The sequence below is a fragment of the Candoia aspera genome, chromosome 3 (genome assembly GCF_035149785.1).
Source record: "Candoia aspera isolate rCanAsp1 chromosome 3, rCanAsp1.hap2, whole genome shotgun sequence".
NCBI lineage: Eukaryota > Metazoa > Chordata > Lepidosauria > Squamata > Boidae > Candoia > Candoia aspera.
Window position 1 is genome coordinate 185,156,030 of NC_086155.1, and position 25,506 is coordinate 185,181,535.

At 39.5% G+C, this 25,506-nt stretch overlaps 1 protein-coding gene across 3 annotated transcripts; it reads left to right on the forward strand.

The window, feature by feature from the left end:
• The first annotated feature begins 1,172 nt into the window (after window positions 1-1,172).
• LOC134494366 (RING finger protein 151-like) lies at window positions 1,173-23,553 on the forward strand. Of its 3 annotated transcripts, none has more exons than XM_063299496.1 (7): window positions 1,173-1,320; window positions 2,118-2,216; window positions 7,551-7,775; window positions 9,342-9,481; window positions 10,021-10,183; window positions 16,568-16,688; window positions 21,890-23,553. In XM_063299496.1, the coding sequence occupies exons 3-7, from the start codon at window positions 7,570-7,572 to the stop codon at window positions 22,121-22,123; spliced, it is 864 nt and encodes a 287-aa protein (XP_063155566.1). In that variant the 5' UTR covers window positions 1,173-1,320; window positions 2,118-2,216; window positions 7,551-7,569; the 3' UTR covers window positions 22,124-23,553. The 3 variants fall into 3 exon arrangements, with proteins under 3 accessions (XP_063155566.1, XP_063155567.1, XP_063155565.1); XM_063299497.1 differs by lacking the exon at window positions 1,173-1,320 and adding an exon at window positions 1,369-1,388; XM_063299495.1 differs by lacking the exon at window positions 1,173-1,320 and adding an exon at window positions 1,406-1,499.
• The last annotated feature ends 1,953 nt before the right edge of the window (window positions 23,554-25,506 follow it).

Consider the following 25,506-nt stretch of genomic DNA (forward strand, 5'->3'; position numbering starts at 1 on the left):
TATGAAATATGAAACTGCCATAATAAGGTAGATCAAAGAACCAAAGGCTTCTGAGAACATGCAGACTGCTTTTCAAATGCAGTTTCAAAAATACAAATGTGAAAAAAGAATCCAACCTGGATATAGTCAGAGTACGCACAGAATATTCCACATCATAAGACCCCGAGAATGAAGGACCTGTAGCAGCTCCTTTATCCCTAACGATACCCGCTTTCTACCGCGCCCAACGGAAAACCGGACTTACACTGCAGTTTAATTGTCCCGCCATACAGCTTACGACTCTCCTCCAACTAGCCACTCGTTCTGCATCGCATGCGCACATAGTCATAAGCTTTTCAGTTCCGTATTCCTCCCCGTGGCCTCGTCTCGCTCTAATACGCATGCGCAATAATCTCTGCCGGGCATTTGCCGCCTCAGCCCAGTTCTGATACCAGGGGGGGAGAATCTGTACTGTGCATGCTCTGCTGGTGTCCCGGACGCCTTCAAGATGGCGATCTATCTTCGCCCATAGGTTCTGGGTCGGACTGTAGACAATCATCGAACATACTGTCGGAACAATGCCTCTGTTTACTCCTTGTTTACTTTCACAGAAATTACTGCAGCGATGGAATCAAGGCGAAGAAATAGCTCAGAGAAAGATCTCAGGGAGAGAGCTAAAAAACGTTATTTGCATAAAAAATACAGAGCTATGCAGTTGAAGAGAAAACATTGAGAGGGGAAACTTCCTGGTTTCTTTTATTCCTCTTATTCATTCTCTCGGTTTGGACTCGAAAGTTTAAAAGATTTAGCCACTACTATAGGCTTCAGCAAGTCCATTCAGAATTAAAACTTAAATTATTTTTTTTTTCTCCTCTGTGTAGGTGTGTATTTTGAGACCCTCGTTAAGGTATCCACGTGACCACGAAGTTCATGAAGTTTAAACTGAACGAGTTTAGGGAAGTCATGGTGTCTTAGCCCGGCCTACCTCACAGGGTGGTTGTAAAGACAAAATGAAGAATGAGTTTCCCCATCTGCGCCCGTTTGAGTGCATGGAGAAACGTGGAAAACAACCGGAGGATGGAAAAAAGCAACCTACGATGGTACTGCAGGTTGCCAGAATCTAGTTCCTCTGTCTGCTGTTTCATCGAAGACAAACTCTGAAGGTAAATATCTGCACGACTCTATACACGACTCTATAGTTGGCACTCTATGTTCTACTAGACCTGGACCAATGAGAAGGTACGTATATAGAGGTCGGTAGAACCTTTCTCTGCTTTTCTCCTCCTGGCTGCGAGGTGGGTGCTACGTCACATACTCAGGAGTTGGACCTGGATCGAAGGGGTGGGACGCGGAGTAGATGGGAGGTGGGCAGCCTTGCACAGGAACGGCAGGGCAGGCTGACTACATGGGTAGGGGAATTTCTGGGAAACATAGTTCTCCTCTTTTTAAGAAATGTAGTATTCTCTATATGCAGTAAAAAAAGGATGAAGCAGATTTGCAAAAGTGGACTGGGTATGTTGGTGAGTGGCAAATAAAAACGAGTTTTACATCTTAAGAACAGGTGGGTTGTGGCATAAATTTTCAGGCACTAGATCAGTGTTTTTAAAACTTGGCTGCTTGAAGATGTGTGGACTTGCTGCTGTTTGGGGAATTCTGGGAGTTGAAGTCTACCCATCTTAAGCAGCCAAGTTTGAAAAACACTGCACTAGATTGACATTGTTGAATGCATGAAGTTAGCAGCTCTCAGGGGAGGGGGGCTCTGTTGCAGCCAAATCCATAAGAGGCCTGTGGTGCTCTTTTAAGATACAAATGATGTCATAAGATTGATTATTTTTAAACCAAATTGCATTTTCATGGCTCTATGTCTCTGTCCTTGAGGATTTCTTTTCTATATCTGTATAGAATTCTCACTTGAGAATTATATTTCTGCATTTGGTTCAGTGGTACCCAGTCCATAAAAGTTAATGCCACAATGCTTCTATTGATCTGTAATGTGCTCCAATACTTCATTTTTAATGAAACTACAGATTTTAGATACTTTCTGTAACTTTAAATAGTGAACTTTATAGAGATGAACTGTACCTCCGTTATTTCCTATGCTTTTGGTTCCATGTCTCATTTCATTTTTCCTATTCTAGCAGCCCTCCAGTTGTCTTAAGAACTCCCAGTCTTCCAGCCAGGGTTTCTGTCTGAACTGAAATTGTAGCCACAAAACATCTGGAGATTATCAGGTTCAGGTAAGCTGTATTACTTTTGTATCTTTGTATAGAGCTCATTATTGCTAACTGAAATAACATATCAGCACCTGAAAAAGGAGGCTGCAGTCCATGAATGTATATGCCACGGTAAAATTAATAGCTATAAGGCTTCTTGTTGCTATGTCACAGCTGCCCCTAAAACATGTCATTAGCAAAGATGCTATTAATAAATCTCCTGTATGGCCTCGACTGTGTTCTTATCTCAAGATCTTTGTCAGCAGTAAATAGAAAATGTAGGAGGGGGTGGAGCTAAGATGGGGATGAAGCAGAAACTTCTCTGCTGAGCTCCCCAAGACTTTATGCTTGATTAGGATAAATCATAAACGATATACATTGTGTAAAAATAGAGAAATCCCCACCCCCTCCCTTCAGCAAAGGATCGTTACCTTGTCGTGGTGCTGGAGCTTGAGCACCTCAATGATGCCATGAGCTAAACCGTGAAGGGCCACCCAAGACGGGAAGGTCATGACAGAGAGGTCAGACTAAATGCGATCCCTGGGGAAGGTAATGGCAACCCACCCCAGTATTCTTGCCGTGAAAACTCAATGGATCAGTACAACCAGAGATATGTCGGTATACCATCGGAAGATGAGACCCCCAGGTCGGAAGATGGTCAAAATGCTACTGGGGAGGAACAGAGGATGAGCTCAACTAGCCCCAGACGTGATGACGCAGCTAGCTCAAAGCCGAAAGGACGGCTAGCGGCCGACGGTGCTGGTGGTGAACGGCGAATCCGATGTTCTAAGGATCAACACGCCATTGGAACCTGGAATGTAAGATCTATGAGCCAGGGCAAATTGGATGTGGTTATTGGTGAGATGTCAAGATTAAAGATAAGACATTTTGGGCGTCAGTGAACTGAAATGGACTGGAATGGGCCACTTCACATCAAATGACCACCAGATCTACTACTGTGGACAAGAGGACCACAGAAGAAATGGAGTAGCCTTCATAATTAATAGTAAAATGGCTAAAGCAGTGCTTGGATACAACCCAAAAAATGACAGAATGATCTCAATTCGAATTCAGGGCAAGCCATCTAACATCACAGTGATCCAAATATACGCCCCGACCACAAATGCTGAAGAAGCTGAAGTAGAGCAGTTCTATGAAGACCTCCAGCACTTACTGGACAACACACCTAAAAGAGATGTTATTTTCATCACAGGAGACTGGAATGCTAAGGTGGGCAGTCAAATGACACCTCGAATTACAGGTAAGTATGGCCTGGGAGAACAAAACGAAGCAGGACGTAGGCTGATAGAATTTTGCCAAGACAATTCACTCTGCATAAACACTCTCTTCCAACAACCTAAGAGACGGCTTTATACATGGACTTCACCAGATGGACAACACCGAAATCAGATTGATTACATCCTTTGCAGCCAAACGTGGCGGACATCTGTACAGTCGGTAAAAACAAGGCCTCGAGCTGACTGTAGCTCAGATCACGAACTTCTTCTTGCACAATTTAGGATCAGACTAAAGAGATTAGGGAAGACCCACAGATCAGCTAGACATGAGCTCACTAATATTCCTAAGGAATATGCAGTGGAGGTGAAGAATCGATTTAGGGGACTGGACTTAGTAGATAGGGTCCTGGAAGAACTCTGGACAGAAGTTGGCAGCATTGTTCAGGAGGCGGCAACAAAATACATCCCAAAGAAAGAGAAAACCAAGAAGGCAAAATGGCTGTCTGCTGAGACACTAGAAGTAGCCCAAGAAAGAAGGAAAGCAAAAGGCAACAGTGATAGGGGGAGATATGCCCAATTAAATGCAAAATTCCAGAGGTTAGCCAGAAGAGATAAGGAATTATTTTTAAACAAGCAATGCACGGAAGTGGAAGAAGGCAATAGAATAGGAAGGACAAGAGACCTCTTCCAGAAAATTAGGAACATTGGAGGTAAATTCCAGGCCAAAATGGGTATGATCAAAAACAAAGATGGCAAGGACCTAACAGAAGAAGAAGAGATCAAGAAAAGGTGGCAAGAATATACAGAAGACCTGTATAGGAAGGATAACAATATCGGGGATAGCTTTGACGGTGTGGTCAGTGAGCTAGAGCCAGACATCCTGAAGAGTGAGGTTGATTGGGCCTTAAGAAGCATTGCTAATAACAAGGCAGCAGGAGATGACGGCATCCCAGCTGAACTGTTCAAAATCTTGCAAGATGATGCTGTCAAGGTAATGCATGCTATATGCCAGCAAATTTGGAAAACACAAGAATGGCCATCAGACTGGAAAAAATCAACTTATATCCCCATACCAAAAAAAGGGAAACACTAAAGAATGTTCAAACTATTGAACAGTGGCACTCATTTCACATGCCAGTAAGGTAATGCTCAAGATCCTGCAAGGTAGACTTCAGCAGTTCATGGAGCAAGAATTGCCAGATGTACAAGCTGGGTTTAGAAAAGGCAGAGGAACTAGAGACCAAATTGCCAATATCCGCTGGATAATGGAAAAAGCCAGGGAGTTTCAGAAAAACATCTATTTCTGTTTTATTGACTATTCTAAAGCCTTTGACTCTGTGGACCATAACAAATTGTGGCACGTTCTTAGTGGTATGGGGATACCAAGTCATCTTGTCTGCCTCCTGAAGAATCTGTATAACGACCAGGCAGCGACAGTAAGAACAGACCACGGAACAACGGACTGGTTTAAGATTGGGAAAGGAGTACGGCAGGGCTGTATACTCTCACCCTACCTATTCAACTTGTATGCAGAACACATCATGCAACAAGCTGGGCTTGAGGAATCCAAGGCTGGAGTTAAAATCTCTGGAAGAAACATTAACAATCTCAGATATGCAGATGATACCACTTTGATGGCTGAAAGTGAAGAGGAACTGAGGAGCCTTATGATGAAGGTGAAATAAGAAAGTGCAAAAGCTGGCTTGCAGCTAAACCTCAAAAAACCAAGATTATGGCAACCAGCTTGACTGATAACTGGCAAATAGAGGGAGAAAATGTAGAAGCAGTGAAAGACTTTGTATTTCTAGGTGTGAAGATTACTGCAGATGCTGACTGAAGTCAGGAAATCAGAAGACGCTTAATCCTTGGGAGAAGAGCAATGACAAATCTCAATCAAATAGTTAAAAGCAGAGACATCACACTGACAACAAAAGTCCGCATAGTTAAAGCAATGGTGTTCCCCGTAGTAACATACGGCTGCGAGAGCTGGACCATAAGGAAGGCTGAGAGAAGGAAGATCGATGCTTTTGAACTGTGGTGTTGGAGGAAAATTCTGAGAGTGCCTTGGACTGCAAGAAGATCAAACCAGTCCCTCCTCCAGGAAATAAAACCAGACTGCTCACTTGAGGGAACGATATTAAAGGCCAAACTGAAATACTCTGGCCACATAATGAGAAGAGAGGACACCCTGGAGAAGATGCTGATGCTAGGGAGAGTGGAAGGCAAAAGGAAGAGGGACCGACCAAGGGAAAGATGGATGGATGATATTCTAGAGGTGACGGACTCATCCCTGGGGGAGCTGGGGGTGTTGACGACCGACAGGAAGCTCTGGTGTGGGCTGGTCCATGAAGTCACGAAGAGTCGGAAGCGACTAAACGAATAAACAACAACAACCGCCCCCTCCAAGACAAAGGATGAAAGTCATGTACAACACTGTACATGGAAGCATTACATAATATGCATTTCCCTGCTCTGAATGCTTAAGGGAAGGTGGACTGTATATATCATTCTGAGAGAGCTTATTTGTTCAGGCTAATAAGTCAGAATGTTTATTTTACAGCTGAATATTGCTGAATCAGATTATATGGAAGTAGGTTATTACACTTTAATGTGGGAGTTTTTTTCAATTATTTTACTTTCCCCTGCACAGACCCGTTTTCTGACATAGCAGTGATGTGTTGATCTCCAATAAAGTCCACATACAGTATGTAAGATGCTACAAATAACAGTTCTTATTTCCACTTAGATTTATTTGGCTTTTCATTCTGTTTGCACTAGAGACCTTCAGTCAAAATTCTGATTACTGTAACTGGAAATAACTGCAACTTTCACATACAGGCAAAGTCATTTAAAGCAGTATCGGTTTAGATTCATACATTTTGAGCCTCTAACACTCTCCTAGGAGAAAGCATGGTTTCTGGAATTCTTCCCAGCCTCTTGAGAGTGCTGCTCTGGGTCACATGACTGGGAAGGAAGAGGTAGGGGGCTTAGAGGGAGTTGTTAGGACCATTCTGAGCCATTGCCCAATTCTCCCATAGGGTTTCATTCAGGGATTCCTCCCCCCTCCCCAATTTTAATCTTTGCAACCCAGAACCCATTTTACATTTCAGTCTTTCTTTTGCAGCTCCACCACCAAATATAGTCCTGTTTTGTTCAGTTTTTGGAGAATTATCCTGCTGATGAACAGAGAGGCAGATAGTTTTGAGCTCCTTCACATAATATTTTCAGCAGTCTGTTGGGATAGAAAGAATAAAAATGAGCAAACGTATTGTAGACATTAGTGGGTGTCTTCCAGGTCCTGTTTATTAAACTGTCATCTTGCAGCTCCTGCCCTCTGGAACGATATCTGCCCAGAGATTCGTACAGCTCCCACCCTTACGACATTCTGTAAATTACTCAAAACCTGTTTGTTCTCCCAGGCATTGGCTTAAGGTGATTGTGTATTCCATTCTAGTTAAGTCAGTTCAGTCTGAGTGTTTGTTCTTCTGGTCAGCTGTATCCTTTTTATATGTATTGTTTCCTTTTTTAAAAAACATTGTAAGCTGCCCAGAGTCATTGAAGAGCTGGGCAGCCTTGAAATGTAAATAAATATATATTCTGTATCTCTTACTTCTGTCCTCTTCCTAGGCCAGAGGTGTGTGTATGAGTCAGTGAGGCAGTATATGATGGCCCTTTATCTCGTTGATTGGCTCATTAGATCATAGATGCTTTCTTAGTAACCTGTTTCTTTCTCCTTAAGACAGATAGGAAGACAAGACAGTTTCCTCCTTCCAGCTATGTTGTTTCAGTGTTCTCCTTCAAATTCTTTACGTAATTCATTTTATCATATTCCATTTTTTAGCCATGCTGTTGGCTTAAGTACATACTGCAATTTCGAAGTTTATTCAGTGACTTGAAGAGATTTTCATGCATAAGAGGTTCTATATGAGTAAAAGTATCTTACCTTCAAATCTGCTAAGTGTCCTTTTGGTATGCAAGGGCTGTTTAAAACTTGGAAAGCAAGTTGCTTTGTAAAGATGCAGAGGTGATGTCCCCGAGACAACACTTTGATTTTTGAAGGCAACGTGAGAAGTGGCTACTCTCTGCTTGTGGCTAATGCTGCATTTCATTCCCGTAGTAGGTTAACCGTCTTTGAGAAAATGGGATATGATGTGGAGCGCTTCGTTGGTTATGTTAATGAAGGGCTGCTTTGTTGCATCTGCCGAGATGTGCTTCAGGAGCCTCTGCAAGCTCCTTGCGAACATGCCTTTTGCACTTCCTGCATCCATGGATGGCTCGTTCAACACAACAGCTGCCCAGAGGATCGCCAGCTCCTTGATTTGTCCGTCCTTCGACCACTTTACAGGTGTGGGGCCACTGGCCACAACGCCTAGTCCTGATCCAGCATTAGTGGCTGTACAGGGCAGGGGTTTGGTTTGGGCCATTTTCCTATTTGCAGCTGCTTTTCCTCATAAAATGGGATTGTGAAAGTGCCTTAAAGCTATCCTTGGAGAGGACTTCTGAGTCACTTTCCCTTGAAAAAGAAGATTTCTGGACAGGCATTCTAGAGCTTTCGGAAATTGCCACCTGGTTGCCCTGAATAGGACCATACACACACAACTACTTCCTGGAATTCCCCCCTCCCTTTTTTTTTAAACTAAGCTTTGCTAGGTAAGCACATGTTTTACTTAAATCTTCTCAAACTGCAAAAAAAGGAAAACGTGGCCAATAATTTTTGCTTCTCCTCCTACCTCAGAAAGAGAGAGAGAGAGAATAGGTATAATTCCAGCAATAAAGGTTTTCTCATTCTTGTGTTAAAGCAGTGGTTGGACTAAACCTGATAAAGTGGGTATGTTATATTGACAGGCTCAGGATGGCCAGAGGTTCAGTGTTACTTCTTGATTCAGATGTCATCGTTACATTTGGAAATAAAAAATTAACAGTGGGGACACATGCAGTTAAGGGATGGTATTTAATGTAAGATGCATAAGGGAAAGACTAAAAAGCAGCAATTCTGGGAAACAATAGACTTTCTCTGCTTGCATCTAAACATAGCACAAACGTGTCTTGGACTCCTCCCTCCCTCCCTCCCTCCCTTCCTTCCTTCCCATTGACTTTATCTCATCCCACATCTATTAACAAGATACTCTGTAGTTGTCCTTAATTGTAGCAGTGTTAAAGTGGATTTTCCTCCCTTCTTCTGACACTGTCCAAGAGTACTTCAAACTGTACAGAATTGGGGTCACAACAACTTTTGTATGTTTGCTATTTTTGTTGTGAATATTTCCACATATGGAGTCATGTCTTAATCATTTTATTCCCCAAAGGAAGATGACTATGAATTTCAGACAACCCACTGTCAAAAATTAAGATTAGACCAAAAAAACTCACCTCTCTCCTCTGCCTCCAAGAATATATTGGAATCTTTAAACTTCCTACCTATTGATATAATACAGTATAATTACAATAAAAATACAGGAGGCCCTGATTATCTGCAGGATTCTGTTCCAGCCTTGAGACTGCAGATAACAAAATAGCAAATAAGGAGACCATAAAAAAATTAATACTCTGCAAAAGCCTGTCTGCTATTTTGCAAATGTATAAAATGTTAAAAAAAAACAAATTAAAAACGGGATATGTGTAAATCTTTATTGTGTATAATGAGGTTTGGCCTCTTTTTAGTAGCTATTCAAAATTGCATGTAATGGAAACATAGATAATGAAGGCTACCTGTATTAGGAAAGATTTCATAATCCGTTTCCAATTTTTTCCCTGGTTTATTTCCCCTGGTCATTCAACAAAAGAAAAAGTGAGTTTTCCATTTTTAAAGTATTTTTTCCCCTATTGCTCAAAGAAAATTCCAAGGAAACATATTTTATGAAAGTGAAGCATCTAATGGTCCTGCAAGAGTGACAATAATTTCTTTATGCAGGTACATGAGGAATGATCTTAATCGACTTCAGCTTCACTGCAGAAACAGAGAGAGTGGCTGTGAAATAGTCTGTTCCCTAGAATCTATTGGCCGACATGAACACGAGTGCGAATACAGACAGATACCCTGTTCAAATAGTGGTAGGTAAAAGGCAGAGATGTTTTATATAGAGATGGTAAACCCCATTTTTATTACCTAAACTAGATGGGACCTCCAGAATTTGGTGCTCACTATTACATGACCTTTCTTGAGTTCAATTTTTCTCTTTCTGGGCAAGTTAATTTCTTTTCACCTTGCTGAATCAAACAGAATCCATGAGGAGCTGACATCAGCCTTCATGAAACTGGAGGGCAACTAATGGGTCTTTCTTCCCATTTGTCACTTAATGTTTGAGAGACAGGCTGCTTCTCCATGTGTTAGATCAGGGATGAGCAACCAAGGGCTTTCCTGATGTTATGGGATTACAGAACTTCTCATTACTGAATATTGGCCATAGTGGCTGGGACTACTTCTAGAGGCTATAGGTTTCCTAACTGTGCTGAAGAACTGAACACCTTTTTCACTATCACTCAAAATTTTCTCTGAGTCAGAATGCCTTGATAAGGAAATTATTCCTGTTGTCTACAATATTAGATATAAAATTGCTTCTTCTGTTTCCACCCATCTTCTTTTCACTCAGGTTGTCCGCTCCAAGTTGAACGGCGTAACTTAGATAACCACTTGGTAGTGTGTGAATTTCGGAGTCGTGAATGCCCCAATGGCTGTGGATATACCATGCTCAGTGCTGGAGATGCCCAGCACAACTGTGTGGCAGAGCTGAGAACTGAACTAGAGTTACTCAGGTAAATTTGTACCCTCTTGCCTGATAGTCAACTGTTGCAAGCCCTAGTTCCTAACTTAATCATTATATGATTCTGCAAGTGTTTCTGAATATCTGAGAATCAGTTGATTAGCAAAAAGACATCAAAAGGAAACTAAGGCTACAGCAATTTCAGTCTCCAGGTGCTAATTCCTAGTAAAGTCAGTTTCATAGCTGGAACAGTGTTTATTGCCAATCAGTTGTATTTTGCTTGAAACAATAGATTTACTGCCCACTACTTGGTAGAATATGGTCTTATTCACAGCTAGATTTGACCTCAAAGCTATATGGTCTTTTTGGTTTACCATCTTATAGAAAATATTACCTCTTTGGAAAGAAGTACTTTGTAAAGAATGTTAGCACTGCTGAAGCTCCTTGAGGCTTTGAAGCAGGCATATAATTTGGAAGGCCTACAGAGCTGCTTTGAAGATTGTCCCAAGTTGTCTCTGCATGCAAATGCATGGATGCAACATGGGATAATATGGCTGTGCATGCAGACCCCCACATACAGGCAGTATTTATGGCAGTTATGTATCTTTGTTTATTTTGAACTAGCAGGAATCAGATACTAAACTAAATGGAAGAAAAGAATTGGTTCTCTTTTCTGTTTCATCTAAACAACGGTTGGAGCCTCATGGATTAAAGACCTACCTATTCTAATCATTCATGTGTTTCTGTTTAGCAGAAATGTTTGTCCTTAAAAAAGACTGGGTATAAAAAAAAGAAGACCGAGAGCCAGTTTGGTCTAGTGGTTAACAGATGCAATATACTGTCCCTTAATTCTCCCTTTAAATATGAGTGTGTGTTAGATAATAGCCGTAGTATTATTTTCCTTCAATTTTTTTTCTTTCTTGATTGTATAGTTTTAGTAAATAACATTGCTTTACTATTGTTTATTTTTGATGTTATGTAAATATATTGAGAGCTCTTGCACCAAAGTCAAATTCCTTGTATGTCTAATCATACTTGGCCAATAAAGTATTCTATTCTGTTCTATTCTATTCTATTCTATTTAAGGCAACGGGCTAGAAACCAGGAGACTGGAAGTTCTAGTCCCACCTTAGGCCTGAAAGCCGGCTGGGTGACCTTGGGCCAGACACTCTCTCTCAGCCCAGCCCACCTCACAGGGTTGTTGTGGGGAAAATAGGAGGAGGCAGGAGAATTAGGTATTATCGCCACCTTGAGTTATTTATAAAAATAATAAAGGTGGGATAAAAATAAAAATAAAATTAAAATTAAAAAAATAAATATAATAGTTAAGGTGTTAGCTAGGACCACAGTTCAAATCTATCTTCAGCCATGGAAACTCGGTGACTGCACAAGTCACTCTCCTTCAACTCAGCCTATCTCATGGCTTGCTATTGTAGGGGTTAAATGAAAGAAGATTCCTACATAAGCTGCTTTGAGTACTTGGAGGAAAGACAGGATATAAATGTAACAAATGAATCATTGTACACCATTGACAAAGACATTTTCATACTATGTTAATCAAATGTTTATTGTGTATAATGTTAATAGAGCTTTTGTAGAATACCTAGGGAAGAGGGCTAAACTACACAAATCATTTGGAGCTTGAGAAATCATATTTTATTATAAATAGTATTTATTGAGCTCCCCACCACAAATATTGTATGGAGAAAGTGGGTTTAATTCTTTCTTCCAAAACTATTGCTTTTGGCTTTAAGATACACAAACGCAGCCAAAAGTATTGGTACCCCTCCACTTTTTTTCCAAAGAATCCCAAATTACCATGAAGTAAGTTGAAACTGAACCGAGCCATGTACACTTGTTCAGCCAAGTGTACATGCTGGTCCCAAGCCTGGACAAATGGGGAGGGTTAAGGAAAGACCTGGCAACCTACCTTGTAAAAAATTTTGCCAAGAAAGTTCCATGAAAAGGCTCTCAAATGATTTCGATATGGTGCCCAATGGTGAGACCCTCAGGCCAAAAGGTACCCAACAAATGACTGGGGAAGAGCAAGGACCTCTAGCAAGTAGCTCTGGGTTTTATGACGCGCCCGAGGCAAATCCAGTAGGAACCTCAGGTGTTGATGCTACCGATAGGGAAAACAAGGGTCAACACTGCTTGAAAATACAACGAATAGCAACTTGGAATGTCAGAGGAATGAGCCAAGGTAAATTAGATATTGTAAAACGAGAAATGGTCAGGTTAAAAATTGACCTCCTTGGCATTAGTGAATTGCACTGGACAGACAACGGCTATTTTCAGTCCGAAGAATTTACCATCTATTACTCAAGACATGACAACACGGATAGGAATGGAGTGGCATGCATTGCAAGCAAACAAATGGCCCAAGCAGTAGAAAGCTTTTCCATGGTAAACGATTGCATAATGACAATCAGAATTGAACTGCCGGTGGCCAAGATCAAAGTCAAATTCTGTAACATCAAGAGGACACCACCACCAAAAAAGTTTGACGTCACCAAAATTCCTTCCACGTATGCAATTGAAGTTAAAAATAGGTTTGAAGTTCTAGACACTGCTGAGAAAATGCCTGATGAACGATGGCAGGAAGTTAAATTGCTTATCATTGGCACAGCAGATGATTACATACCACGCAAGAAGGCAGAGAAAAGGTGTAGGTGGCTGCCAGAGAATACCATCTGAATAGCCGAGAGGAGAAAGGCAGCTAAAGCAGTGGGCAATCATGAAGAAGTAAGAAGACTGAATGCTGATTTCCAAAGGGCAGCAAGGAAAGATAGTGAAGTTTACTGGGAGAAGCGTTGCAAACAATTAGAGGAAGATTATACAAAAGGACACACTAGAAATGCTTTTGCACTAATCAAAAAGATTCAGGCACTCAAAGGAGTGTTCCAACTACCGCATTCTTGCTCTCATATCTTATGCTAGCAAAATTCTACTGAAAATCATACAACAATGCCTGGCTCCAATCATCGAAAGGGAACTGCCAGATGCCCAAGCTGGTTTCAGACAGGGTTGTGGCACCCGTGATCACATTGCAAACATACAGTGGATAATGGAAAAATGTCACACATTTCAAAAGAACATTTATATGTGCTTCATCGACTACAGGAAAGCTTTTGATTGTGTTGACCATGACAAACTATGGGGAGCCCTAGCGGATCTTGGGGTGCCACTATCTTTGATGAAGTTGGTAAAATCACTGTATGTACATCAAGAAGCCACTGTACGAACTCAATATGGAGACACTTGATTGGTTCAAGATCAAGAAAGGGGTGCAACAAGGTTGCATTCTGTCACCTTTCTTATTCAACTTGTATGCCAAAGTGATGTTCAGGAAACTGGAGCTAGACCAATCAAAAATTGGGGTAAAAATTGGCGGAAGAAACATCAATAACCTTCGATATGCGGGTGATACAACCCTCCTCTCAGAAACCCAGGAAGGCCTAAAGCACCTAATCATGAAACTCAAAGAAGAAAGTGAGAAGTTTGGCCTCTTCCTGAATATCAAAAAAACCAAACTCATGACAACTGCAAGGAATGGAAACATCAAAATAGTAATTGATGGAGAGGAGGTAGAATACATGGAAGAATCCACCTTTTTAGGATCACTGGTCAATCAAAATGGCGAATGTAGCCAAGAAATTAAATGCTGAATCATGCTGGGTCACACAACAGTGATGAGTATGAATCAAATTTGGAAAAACAAGGATGTCAGCTTGATGACTAAGTTTAGACTAGTCCGCACTATTGTGTTCCCCGTAACTACATATGGCTGTGAAAGTTGGATGATAAAAAAGTTGGATAGAAGGAAAATTGATTTGTTTGAACTCTGGTGTTGGAGGAGGCTCTTGCGCATCCTTGGACTGCAAAGATAACAAATAAGTGTTGAAGCACATAAAACCAGTCATGTCACTAGAAGGAAAAATAACAAAATTTAGACTTAATTACTTCGGTCATGTCAGGAGATCAACATCGTTGGAGAAAGACGTTATGCTTGGAACGGTCAGTGGCAAAAGACAACGCCAAAGAACGTGCTGGTTGAATGTAATCAAAGCAGACACAGGCCAAAATATAAAGCAACTGAAAGAAGCTGTACAAGATCGGAAATCATGGAGAGGGATGGCTTATGGAATCACCAAGGGTCAGATACAACTGAATGGCTAATTCAATTCAAAGTTGAAAGTGACATAAGTAAATGGCATCCACCATTTTTTATTCCACAGTACAGACACTTTGCTATTGATGTATGATTTAACATATTCTTGTAAAGAATAAAACAAATGAAAATGGCATGGACATAATTACTGGTACCCTTTAGAAGTTAAAAGACATTATTGGATTTTAGTGATCTCTCAAGCAGACTATTTAATTAGTATCACAGGTACCTTCAATCTCCTAATCAGTCACTGAGCCTATTTGAATGGAGAAAAAGTACTCCCTCAGACGTTTTGTGTCATTGTGTACAGCACAGTGAACATGGACAAAAGAAAGAAAAGCAGAGAGTTGTCTGAGGAGAAAGGAAGAAACTAATACCAAGCATGGTAAAGGTAAAGGCTACAAAATCATCTCAAAAGAGCTTCATGTTCTTGGGACTACAGTTGTTAATATTATCAAGACGTTTAAGGGCCATGGGACCATAGCCAACCTCCCCAGACATGGCCGCAAAAGGAAAATTGTCCCAGATTGAACAGAAGGATAGTTTGAATGGTGGAGAAAGAACCAAGGAAAACCTCAAAACAGATTCTGGCCGATTGCTAAGACCAAAGTAGAACAATACCAAGTCGCATCATCCATCACTGACTGAAAGTGGCCTCCGGGGTAGAAGATCCCACTTCTGAAAGACAGACACAAAAATTCCAGACTGAGGTTTGCTAAAACGCATGTTGACAAGCCACAGTCCTCCTGGGAGAATGTCCTTTGGACAGATGAAACAAAAGCAGAGTTTTTTGGTAAGTCACTGCAGCTCTGTGTTCACGGAAGAAAAAAATGATGCTTTTAAAGAAAAGAACACCATCCCTACTGTGAAACATGGAGGAGACTCCTTAATGTTATGGAGTTCCTTTGCTGCCTCCAGCACCAGGTGCCTCAAATCTGTGCAGGGCACAATGAAATCAGAAGATTATCAAGGCATTATGGAGTGAAACACAGCAGTATAATGACCCAAAACATAACATCTGAGAGAACCCAAGAAAGGCTGAAGAGCAAATGTTGGACTGTTCTGAAGTGCCATGCTATGAGCCCTGATCTGAATCCAATAGAACGTCTATGGAAAGAGCTGAAACTCAACAGTTGGGAGAAGGAACCCATCAAACCTAACAGAACCGAAGCAGTTTGCTCAAAAAGAGTGGGACAAATTGCCAGTTAAGAAGAGTAGAAATCTTGTTCAGAGCTATTGAAAGCCCTTGACTGCAGTTATTGCCTCAAAAGAGTGTGCTACAGAATACTAGGTTAGGGATACCAATAATTGTGTCCATGCCATTTTCATTTGTTTTATTATTTACTGTATGAGAATATGTTAAGTCATACGTCAAAAGCAAAATGCCTGCTCGGTGGACTATGGAATAAAGAATGGTGGATGCAGTTATAGTACTATTACCTATATCAGTTTCAACTTACTTCATGTCAAATGGGGATTCTTTGGGGGAAAGAGAAGGGATACCAATACTTTTGGCTGCATCTGTAAGTTCTCATTGGTGCCAACAATAAGAGTTTTCCTCCTGGAACTAATTGTTTCAAGACGATGTGACTATAGTCAGGAGGAAAGTATTTAAAAAAAACGTTTTTTGTAAACCAGCACTGTTTTGTAAAGTAATATAATCCCCTGTCCAACCAAGTGACACCAAAACAGTACAAATCATGTTTGTTTGTGGAGAGACAAACACTGTCCATTTTCCTTGGATCACTGATTTTTTTACAAATTGTCTACAAGATAAAATCAGCATTGGTGATTTGATGCCTATGATAAAACAAGAGCAAATATGGGGTAACCTCCAATTAGTAATGCTGTGATTTTGATCAGATCCCTGCATCCTGATCTGATGTTATTGCTTGTTTCCCAGTGCATCTATATTTGGGGAGCAATTGTTAAATTCTTAGCAAACTGCCAATTTAGACTAGGCCCTAACATTGAATCTAGTGCTCTGCGTAAGGGTCAGTGACTTATTGCCAAAGACAAAGAAACTGTTGGTTCTGGAAAATCTGTAATATTTTGTTTAGTGTCTGCTGGAAACAACACCACTTGTCAAAGGGGAATTAGACAGTTACTTAAAGGTCGTTAAGCATGAAGAAATTTGACAAGCTGATAAAACTCTTGACAGTTGAAGTACTGTCAAAATAGCTAATAAGGGATTATTTCAGATTTTCAAACTGCAAGTTAAATTTATCAGGCTTAATAAAAGAGAATGCACTTTCTTTTTTTAAGATCAGAGATGATCTACCAAATGGAAGAAGCAAAACATGAGATGCAGTCTCGCTTAGATTCTCAGAGGAGACACATGGTGCAAAAAGAGAGTTTTTTGCAAAATGAAATTGAAGAACTTAAGGTAACTGTATTGTCTCTTGCTACTAGTAGCAAATTTAGACTATTGTTAGTGGTCTGGTGTTCTGACTGCTTTACTCTATGCTGAGGTCCAACCATTTAAAAGCATGAAATAACTTTCTTTTCTGCTGATTTATGAATTCTCCCCAAAAGTAACTTGGAGAATGCTTATTGCATGCCCCATTTTTTAAAAACAAAAGAAATATCAAGTTGGTTCCAAATTGCTGTAAAGCTTGCTTTGCCTTGGCTCTTCGATCTGATGAGAGCAACATTCACTAAGTAGTATAGAATGCTTATTGTTTGTAATAACTTTCAGCTATTGTCATGCTAGCTGCCATGGCCTCTAAGGCCACCAGGAAGCTTCAGTTGGTCCAGAATGCAGCGGCACAGGTATGGCAATGACGCCATATGTCATTGCTACTCTGCATGCTGTAGGCAATAGGCTTCCAGCTGCAATTCAAAGTGCTGATTATCACCTATAAAGCCCCATGTGGCATAGGACCAAGCCCTACGTGGCATAGGACTTGTGGGACTGCCTGCTCCCCAAAAAATCTGCCTGCTCCATACTTTCCCATTGGGACAGCATGCTCCAGGTCCCCTCATTTAAGAATTCTCATCTTATGGAGCCTAGGAAGTGTGACTTTTCAGTGGCTGCTCCTGCTCTCTGGAATGATCTTCCTTCCATCATACAATGGCACCACCTGTGCTGGCCATTAGAAAAGTGATCAAGACCCGACTCTTTCCTTAGGCATTTGGGTTCAGGTGAGCAGGGTCCACCACTGTTTTAATACATTCTGTTCAATTCACCATTTTGCACATCTGGGTTTATCTTTTAATAATATATGGTTGGGTTTGGGGGGAGGGGTGGGGTGGGGTTTTTTTGTTTTTTCTTTTTGTTTTAATATTTATTTTGCTGTTCCCTCCAAGACCTATTGTGCTGCCTCATTGTGGCAGGGGGAGGAGGGCGTTCTGAGAGATGACCAAAGAATGCCAGGAATTTATGCTAAGGGTATATATTCCCAACAATGTCGCCCAAGGTGTGAAGGTCATTTCAGCTGCCCTGCTAAAGCCAGCAGGCATCTATATTAGGCAGCAGCAATATAGGAAGATGCTGAAGGCTGATGATCACTTTAGTGACAATGGCAAAGGCATCAATTCATACTACACAAGAAAAGGTAATGGTAAACCACTCCTGTATTTTACCAAAAAAAAACCCCACATAAGTAGAAAATATGATTGACAACATAGTGCTGGATGATAGACCCCTCAGGTCATATGGTACTCAACATGCTACTGAGGAAGAGCTGAGGACCTTTTGGAGTATTAATGGTGTTTATAATGTGGCTAGATTAAAGCTTTTGGAATGTCTTGTTGCTGACGTCATACAGAAGAGAAAATCTGAACTTGCAACAATAGAATTACAATGGGAACATAGAACATAAGACGCATGAACACGGGAAAGCTCAACACAGTGAAAGATTAAACAACTACAGAATGATATCTTAGGCATCAGCAAAATGAGATGGACTGGGATCGGATACTTTCGATCAGAAAATCACACCGTTTATTACTCAGGATGTGAAAAACAGAAGAAATGCTGTTGCTTTTATACTTACGAAGGGTATAGCAAGAATAGTACTTGGCTACAATGCAGTCAATGACTGAATAATATCGATTAGACTCTGTGTACAACCCTTTAATATGCCAATCATTTAAGTTTATGTTCTAGCCACCAATGCAGAAGAGGAGGTTGATCACTTCTATGATCCAGTTCAATTTGAAATTAACAGAACATGCAAGCAAGATGTGCTGCTTGTGATTGGAGACTGGAATGCCAAAGTTGGAAACACAAAAGAGGAAAATGTAGTTGGACTGTATGGCTTAGGAAACCAGAATGAAGCAGGAGATTAACTTATCAATTTCTGCCACTCCAATGATTCATTGCTAATAGGGTCTTCAAACAACCAAAACAATGCCTGTATTCATGGACATCGCCAAATGGCGTACTTAGAAATCAAATTAACTATATTAATACTAAAAGGTGGAGGAACTCAGTTATAGTATCAAAGACATGGTCAGATGCTGACTATGGAACAGATAATGTACTGCTCATGTGCCATTTCCAAGTTAAGCTAAAGGAAAAGAAGAAAGCCAACCAGTTTCCACAATATGATCTTAAGCATATACCCACCATTTTCAAGGAAAACGTCAGGAATTGCTTTGAAGTTCATTGACAGAACTAGAGGAACTCTGAAATGAACTTAGGATGAATATGAAAAGACTGCAAAAGATGAAGGAACAGAATAAAAAACTGAATGTCAGAACAAACCATGAAAATTGCCAAAAAGAGAGGAGAAGCCAAAACCAAGAAAGATAAAAATCTCAGAAAGGAACTTATCAAAGAGTTAGAGCTGTTAGAAGAGAGAAGAAGCAGTATTTCGACAGCATCTGTAAAGAAAATCAAAGATGGAAACAAACATAGAAAAACAAGGAAAGTCTTCCAAAAGATCTCTAAACTCAGAAGGAGGTTCCAACCTCATATTGGTATGCTAAAGGAGCCAATGGGCAGATAGTAACTGATTCAAAGAAAATCAAAGATGGAAGAAATATACAGAACATTCAAGATACCTTACAAGATATTCCCTACTTAAAAGAACCTCTAGTATTGGAAGATGAAGTTAGATCAGCACTCCTTACCAAGTCAGAAGGCTATAGAACTGATGGAATACCCAGAGAAATACAGCAACAACAGATGATGAATCAGTAAAAGTTCTAACCAACCTATGGCAATAAATCTGGAGACCAACACAGTAGGCAGGAGATTGGAAGAGGTCAGTCTATATTCCAGCAGTGAAAAAAGGAAACTTAACAGAGTGTATGAACTATCATTCAATATCCCTAATTTCACCTGCTAGCAAAATAATGCTTAGGATCATCCAATGCAGATTAGAGCCTTATGTGGAAAAAGAGATGTCAGATATTCAGGCTGGCTTTGGAAAAGGCCAAAGAACACAAGACATTGTTGATGCACACTAGATAATTGAGGAACTAAGGAATATGAAAAAGAAGTCCGTATGTGACAGAAAGCCCTTCAGTTGTGTCAATCATGTCAAGCTGCGGAATGTGCTTAAAAAATGGGAATCCTAGAACATCTCGTCCTCGTGCAGAACCTGCATACAGGTCAGGAAATCGCAATATGGACAAAACCTGGCAAAGGAGTAAGATAAGGCTGTATACTCTCTCCTTATTTATTCAATTTATATGCTGAATATATAGCAAGAGAAGCTGGATTGGAAGAAAATGAGTGTGGTTTTAAAACTGGGGGAAGAAATATCAATCACCTGCACTATGCTGATGATACTGTCCTGATAGTCAAAAAAACAAAGGGTCTGCAAGCTGTAATAATAAAAGTCAAGGAGCACAGTGAAAGAAATGGGACTAAAATTGAAGACCAAATTTATGACAACAGGTACCAGCTGTAGAATTGGCACTGAAGATACCAAAGTGATAGATAGCTCCTGCCTTTTAGAAACAACCATCTTGGAACGAGTAGTCAAGAAACGCACCACAGACTAGCATTTGGAAGAGCAGCCATTAAGGCTTTGGAAGATATTCAGATGCCATGATGTATCTACACCTACAAAAATCAGAATACTGCAAGCAATAGTACTGTATTTCCTGTGACATTCTATGGAAGTGAAAGTTGGACTTTCAGCAGGATAGGAAGAGTACTGACACTTGAATTTTGGTGTTGGAGAAGACTCCTGAGAATACCATGGACAACCAAGAAAACAAACAACTGGATCATCAAACAAATCAACCCAGAGTTCTCACTTGAGGCACAAATGACCAGACTCAAATGATCATACTTCAGACATATTATGCAAAGACCCAGCTCTTTGGAGAAGGCTGTAATGCTGGGAAATGTGGAAGGAAAGAGGATGATCAACAGCAAGATAGATAGACTCAGTTACAGTGGTGAAGGTTGCACTGTTGGAAGATCTGAAGAAGGAATAGAGAAAATCCATTTATGATGTCACTGAGAGTTGACAATGACTTGATGGCACATAATTGTTTTATATGCTACCCAGAGTCATGTTGGTTGAGTTGGGCAGCTATATAAATGCTTGAAATAAAGAAACAAACTGAAAACAAATTTCTTCTGGCATGGGTATTATACTTCCTGTGTTCAAAATATCAAGGACTCAGCCTAAAACATGTTAGGGCTACCTACCTTCTTACATTTTTTGTGAACTTGAGAAAGCATAGTTCATGGAAATTGATCTAATTTATTTCACAAAGGGGGATAGATTCAAAAAGGAATCCATGAAATCCAGGTGCCTGAAACCTGTGCTTCCTTGGATTCCATTTCATTGCTAGAGGTCACTTATTGCAGTAAAATTTGCTCAGTATTTATGTTTCTCATAGGATTGTGAAGATATCGTCAGAATGATTTGGTTTATTGCCTAATAAGCCAAAAAGGATAAGTTTCTATATAGGATTTCAAGTATGTTTTTTTTTAGTTTTTCCCCCCATTAAAATTGATTGCAGGTGGAGATAAATAGAGAAAGGGAATAGCTGGATCTGTTTTAAAACTAAGATACAATGCCTTGACATTGAATGATATCACATCTTATCTAGGTCAAAACTTGAGTCTCAGGATCCAGATTGCTCAGCAGCTATTTGGGCATGATAAGGCTCTGAATGACAGCCTGAAGTGAGTTTCTTTAACAGGGAAGTATGAATCTCATTCTAAAAGTTGTCTGGCAAGTTGGATAATTGCTAAGCTACACAGGTCTAACATATGTGCACTATTCAGATATCCTTACTTACTTTGGCTACCAGTTATTAGTCCCTAAATACCTACTTTTTTGAAAATCTAATTCCAGGAGGCAAAACTCTGAAGGAGCAAAAATACAGTAACAAAAAAACCAACCTCTGTTGAACTTAATCAAGTAGGCAGGTCAGATCTTTAATGAAGAGGATAAGGTAACTTAGCTGCTACCATTCAACTTTACTGTTCCCTCACATTTGATGCCTGGATAAGATTGTGCAGGTGGTTCCTAAGAATACCACATTGCTGTCCTTACAGGACAAGGAAGAAGATGATTGTGTGACAGGAAATGCAACACTTGCCAGTCTCTTTCAGCAATAGGCAATTGTTCTATACTTTATGATAAAATTAACTCTTTAAATGCCTTTTAGAGTCAAATGTCCAAGATGATGTCTAAAATACAGACTCTGATGGCAACGGAAAGACAACACCGCCAAGATTTGGAGCAGGCAGGACTTGAAAAACGCGAATTGCTGGAGTTAATGAAGAACTTCCAAAAAGACGGCCCCTCGCCTACAGATGGAAGCAAGAAAACCACACATTTCCAACCTCTATCACGACTGGAAAGTATGAAACGAAAGACATGGGAGGCCACAGCCATATAAGCTGAAAGTTTTAAAACCACTTTCACTGAACTTTGAATTAATTTTTAGAGGGCAAAATTGTTAAGTTTCTTGTTCTGAAAAATATCAGTTCTATGCATTTATAGACCTGTTTATTCCTTGGGATCCTTTCAAAGCTCTCTGAGTTTGGGAAGAACTGTGCTTAAAAGAGAGCACCCTCAAGAGTTAACCATTTCAGGAGTCAGTGTTAGGAATTTAAAAGCCGGGGAATGATTTGAAAATTTTGTTCCATGTGAAGATCCATTTGTCTATTTTTTTTTTCCTCAAATGAGTAACATGTTCTTTCTGCTATTTATGAACAGGGTATTCAAAAAATCTTAAGAGACATGAAGATTAAGGGACACAAGACCTTAGTTTTAATATGAAAATTATAGGAATAGAAGTTTCAGCAAAAAACTACAACCTTTCTTCAGTAGTTAATATTCTAAACTATGCAAGATAAATTATTGGATCATGATTATTACTGTACATCAGTGAGGAGGGGGGTTTCAGGTAATTTGCAAATCTCCAAAGTAGTCTAATTCTCAGCCAATAGGTGGAAGACAAAGTAATAATAAATTTAAGCCTTTATTTTCAGTTTTAAAAAAGCTACTCCCCACAGTTAAGATCTAAAGAGAGGATTTTACAGTGCCTTTATAACCCTAACCCTTATGTTAGATATGGGATGCTACTGCAGAAGTGCAATATAGTTAACATGATTTATAAGTTAACCTTACAGCCCAACCTACCTCATATGGTTGCTGCAGGAATAAAATTGGAGGAGGAAATACTATATATTAAACTTGAGCTCCCAGAATAAAGATATCACCCTAATAAAAAAATTAAGTTCACACCAGAGCAGTTCTCCCATAACTACATTTGAATCAAATCTGTTTATGTTAATGAGCATATCAATTTTCCATTACCATAATAAGAACATAAAACTCATTTCTAATATAAACTAGTTTTTCCATACTGACTGCTATGTTTTAATGAAGACAGTGCAGAATAGCATTAGATTAACATGTTTTCCAGTATTGTAATACTTCAAGAGATTTGTAAACACTGTAATAGTTTTTAATATTACAAATACTCAGCTACTACAAAAATTAATATTACAAATAGCTACTAGGAAAAGCATATCCAAGAGCTAATAAAGCTAATGAATATTTTTGCAAGTATGATCAAAAACTGGATTTTTGGAGCCAAGGACTGTTTAATGAAAAATTGTCAATACACAAAAGATGAAGGGTCATACAGGAATTTACTCTTTGGGAAACTGGATCTGCACAAAAATAAATTAACAAGACTATCACAAATTTGATCATGTATAATAATGCTTGGTGAAAGAACAGTAGAAGAGGTGTGACTGTAGACTACTAAAATGTACATCTTTGTTCATCTTTCTTTGAAATAAATACTTTCAGTATCCAGTATTCCATGTGTTTGTTCTGAAAGTGCAACTCTGTTGCAGGTTAATTTTATTGTCATTTTGCTATGACAGATAAAGGGAGGCGTTCATTAGGCCTTGGCTGGTTTCAATAGCCAGGCAAAACTTGTTCTTGCAGTGACCCTGTCACCCCCATGCACTAAAAAGAAATCCGACAGTGGTACTCATGATGCTATAAATACTGATAACGTTTGATGGAAGTATAACAAGTGAAACTATGCTAACCCAAGTCACAACTGGCACAGGAAAAAAAAGATAAAAGTATCTTGAATAGACTGAGTATTCAACTGTAACCATGGAGATGCAGATGTGACTGGGTGCCTACAATTACAACATCAAAGGCACAAAAGGAGGGGAAGTTTGTTTTTCTTCTTCCTTGTTTAACACTTTCACTTCTGGACTGTAACATGACGACACTTAAGGCTGCACATTTGGAGGGCAGAAGAGGCTCTTTAGAACAGCCAGCAGAGAAATCAGTTCCATTGGTTTTACTTCAGAATATATTTGATCAGCTTGATAATCAACTAGCTGGATCACCTGAAAATAAATTTACAGCTTTTGAAAAAAAAATAGAAGAAAGAGTTGGTAAGATGGAAAATTCTGTAAAACATGTCTGGAGATATAAAACAAGGCAATGATAAGATGGAAATTTTAGGAGAGTAAAACAGAAGTTATAGATAGAGAATTGGAGACAGAACTGGACAATTTGGTTCTGTTGGAATTGAGAGAGAAAGAATTTGTCTGAGATTTAGAGCTAGCCCAGAGAGCTCTGATGAAGATATTGGAGAAAGAATTATACCAGCTCTGACGAATTTTTTGGATTGGGAAGAGGGAAGGACAGAGGCAGAGATTGATAAAGTCTATAGAATAAAATCAAGATTTGCAAAAACAAGTAATGTTCCAAGTGATATCTTGGTGCATTTTGTGAAGAGAAAGACAAGGGATCAGGTTCTGCAAAAGCATTTTAATACAAGGCTGAAGTTTGATAATGCAGATATAACTTTCCTGAAATAAATCCCTATCAGAATTAAAGGAGAACTGGAAGCGGTCCAAATGGAGGTTGCGGAGGAGACTAAACAAAAACCACAACAGATGCAAAAGGACTCTGAATGAGATGATACTGAATTAGGCGCTACAGGTATTGACTCTTCTAAATTTTTGGCTTGATTATGGATTACAAATGTTTAATGTGGAATATAAATGGAGCAAATGATCCCCAAAAGAAATTTTTTTTTACTATTTAAAAAAATTAAGACAAGACATAATTTGCCTACAAGAGACTCATATTAGAAACAAGGATATAAAATATTTGATTTATAAAAATTTGGGTGAAGAATTCATTTTAGCAGGACCTTTAAAAAGAAATGGAGTTGTTCTGTATATTAACCCCCAACTAAAACCAAAACTTGTATTGAGTAATGAACATGGTAGATTTGTTAAGGTGGAAGTTGAACTGTACAGGGTCAAGACTATGGTGTTGGGAATTTAATGCTCCAAATGAGGACAAAGTAACTTTTTACATGCAACTTATGGATAGATTAATAAGTATTTCCTATGAAAATTGGTGTCTGATGGGGGATTGGAATGATTTCCCCACAACTAGCAGAACATCAGAGAAAAATATTAAAGGCACTCAAGGTAAATTACCAAATGCTTTTTTTTTTAATTTGATGGACAATTTAGGGTTAGTGGATGCATGAAGACAGAAAAATGGTAATTCTAGAGAATGTACCTACTTCTCAGAAAGACATAGATCCTTTTCAAGTATAGATATGAGTTGGATTTCAAAGAATTTGGCTACTAAGATCTCTAAAGTAGAGATTTTACCAAAGACTTTTTCTGTCATAACCCTGTAAATGTGCAGCGTTGCAGGTTAATTTTACTGTCATTTTGCTGTAACAAATAAAGGGAAGAATTCATTAGGACTTGGCTGGTT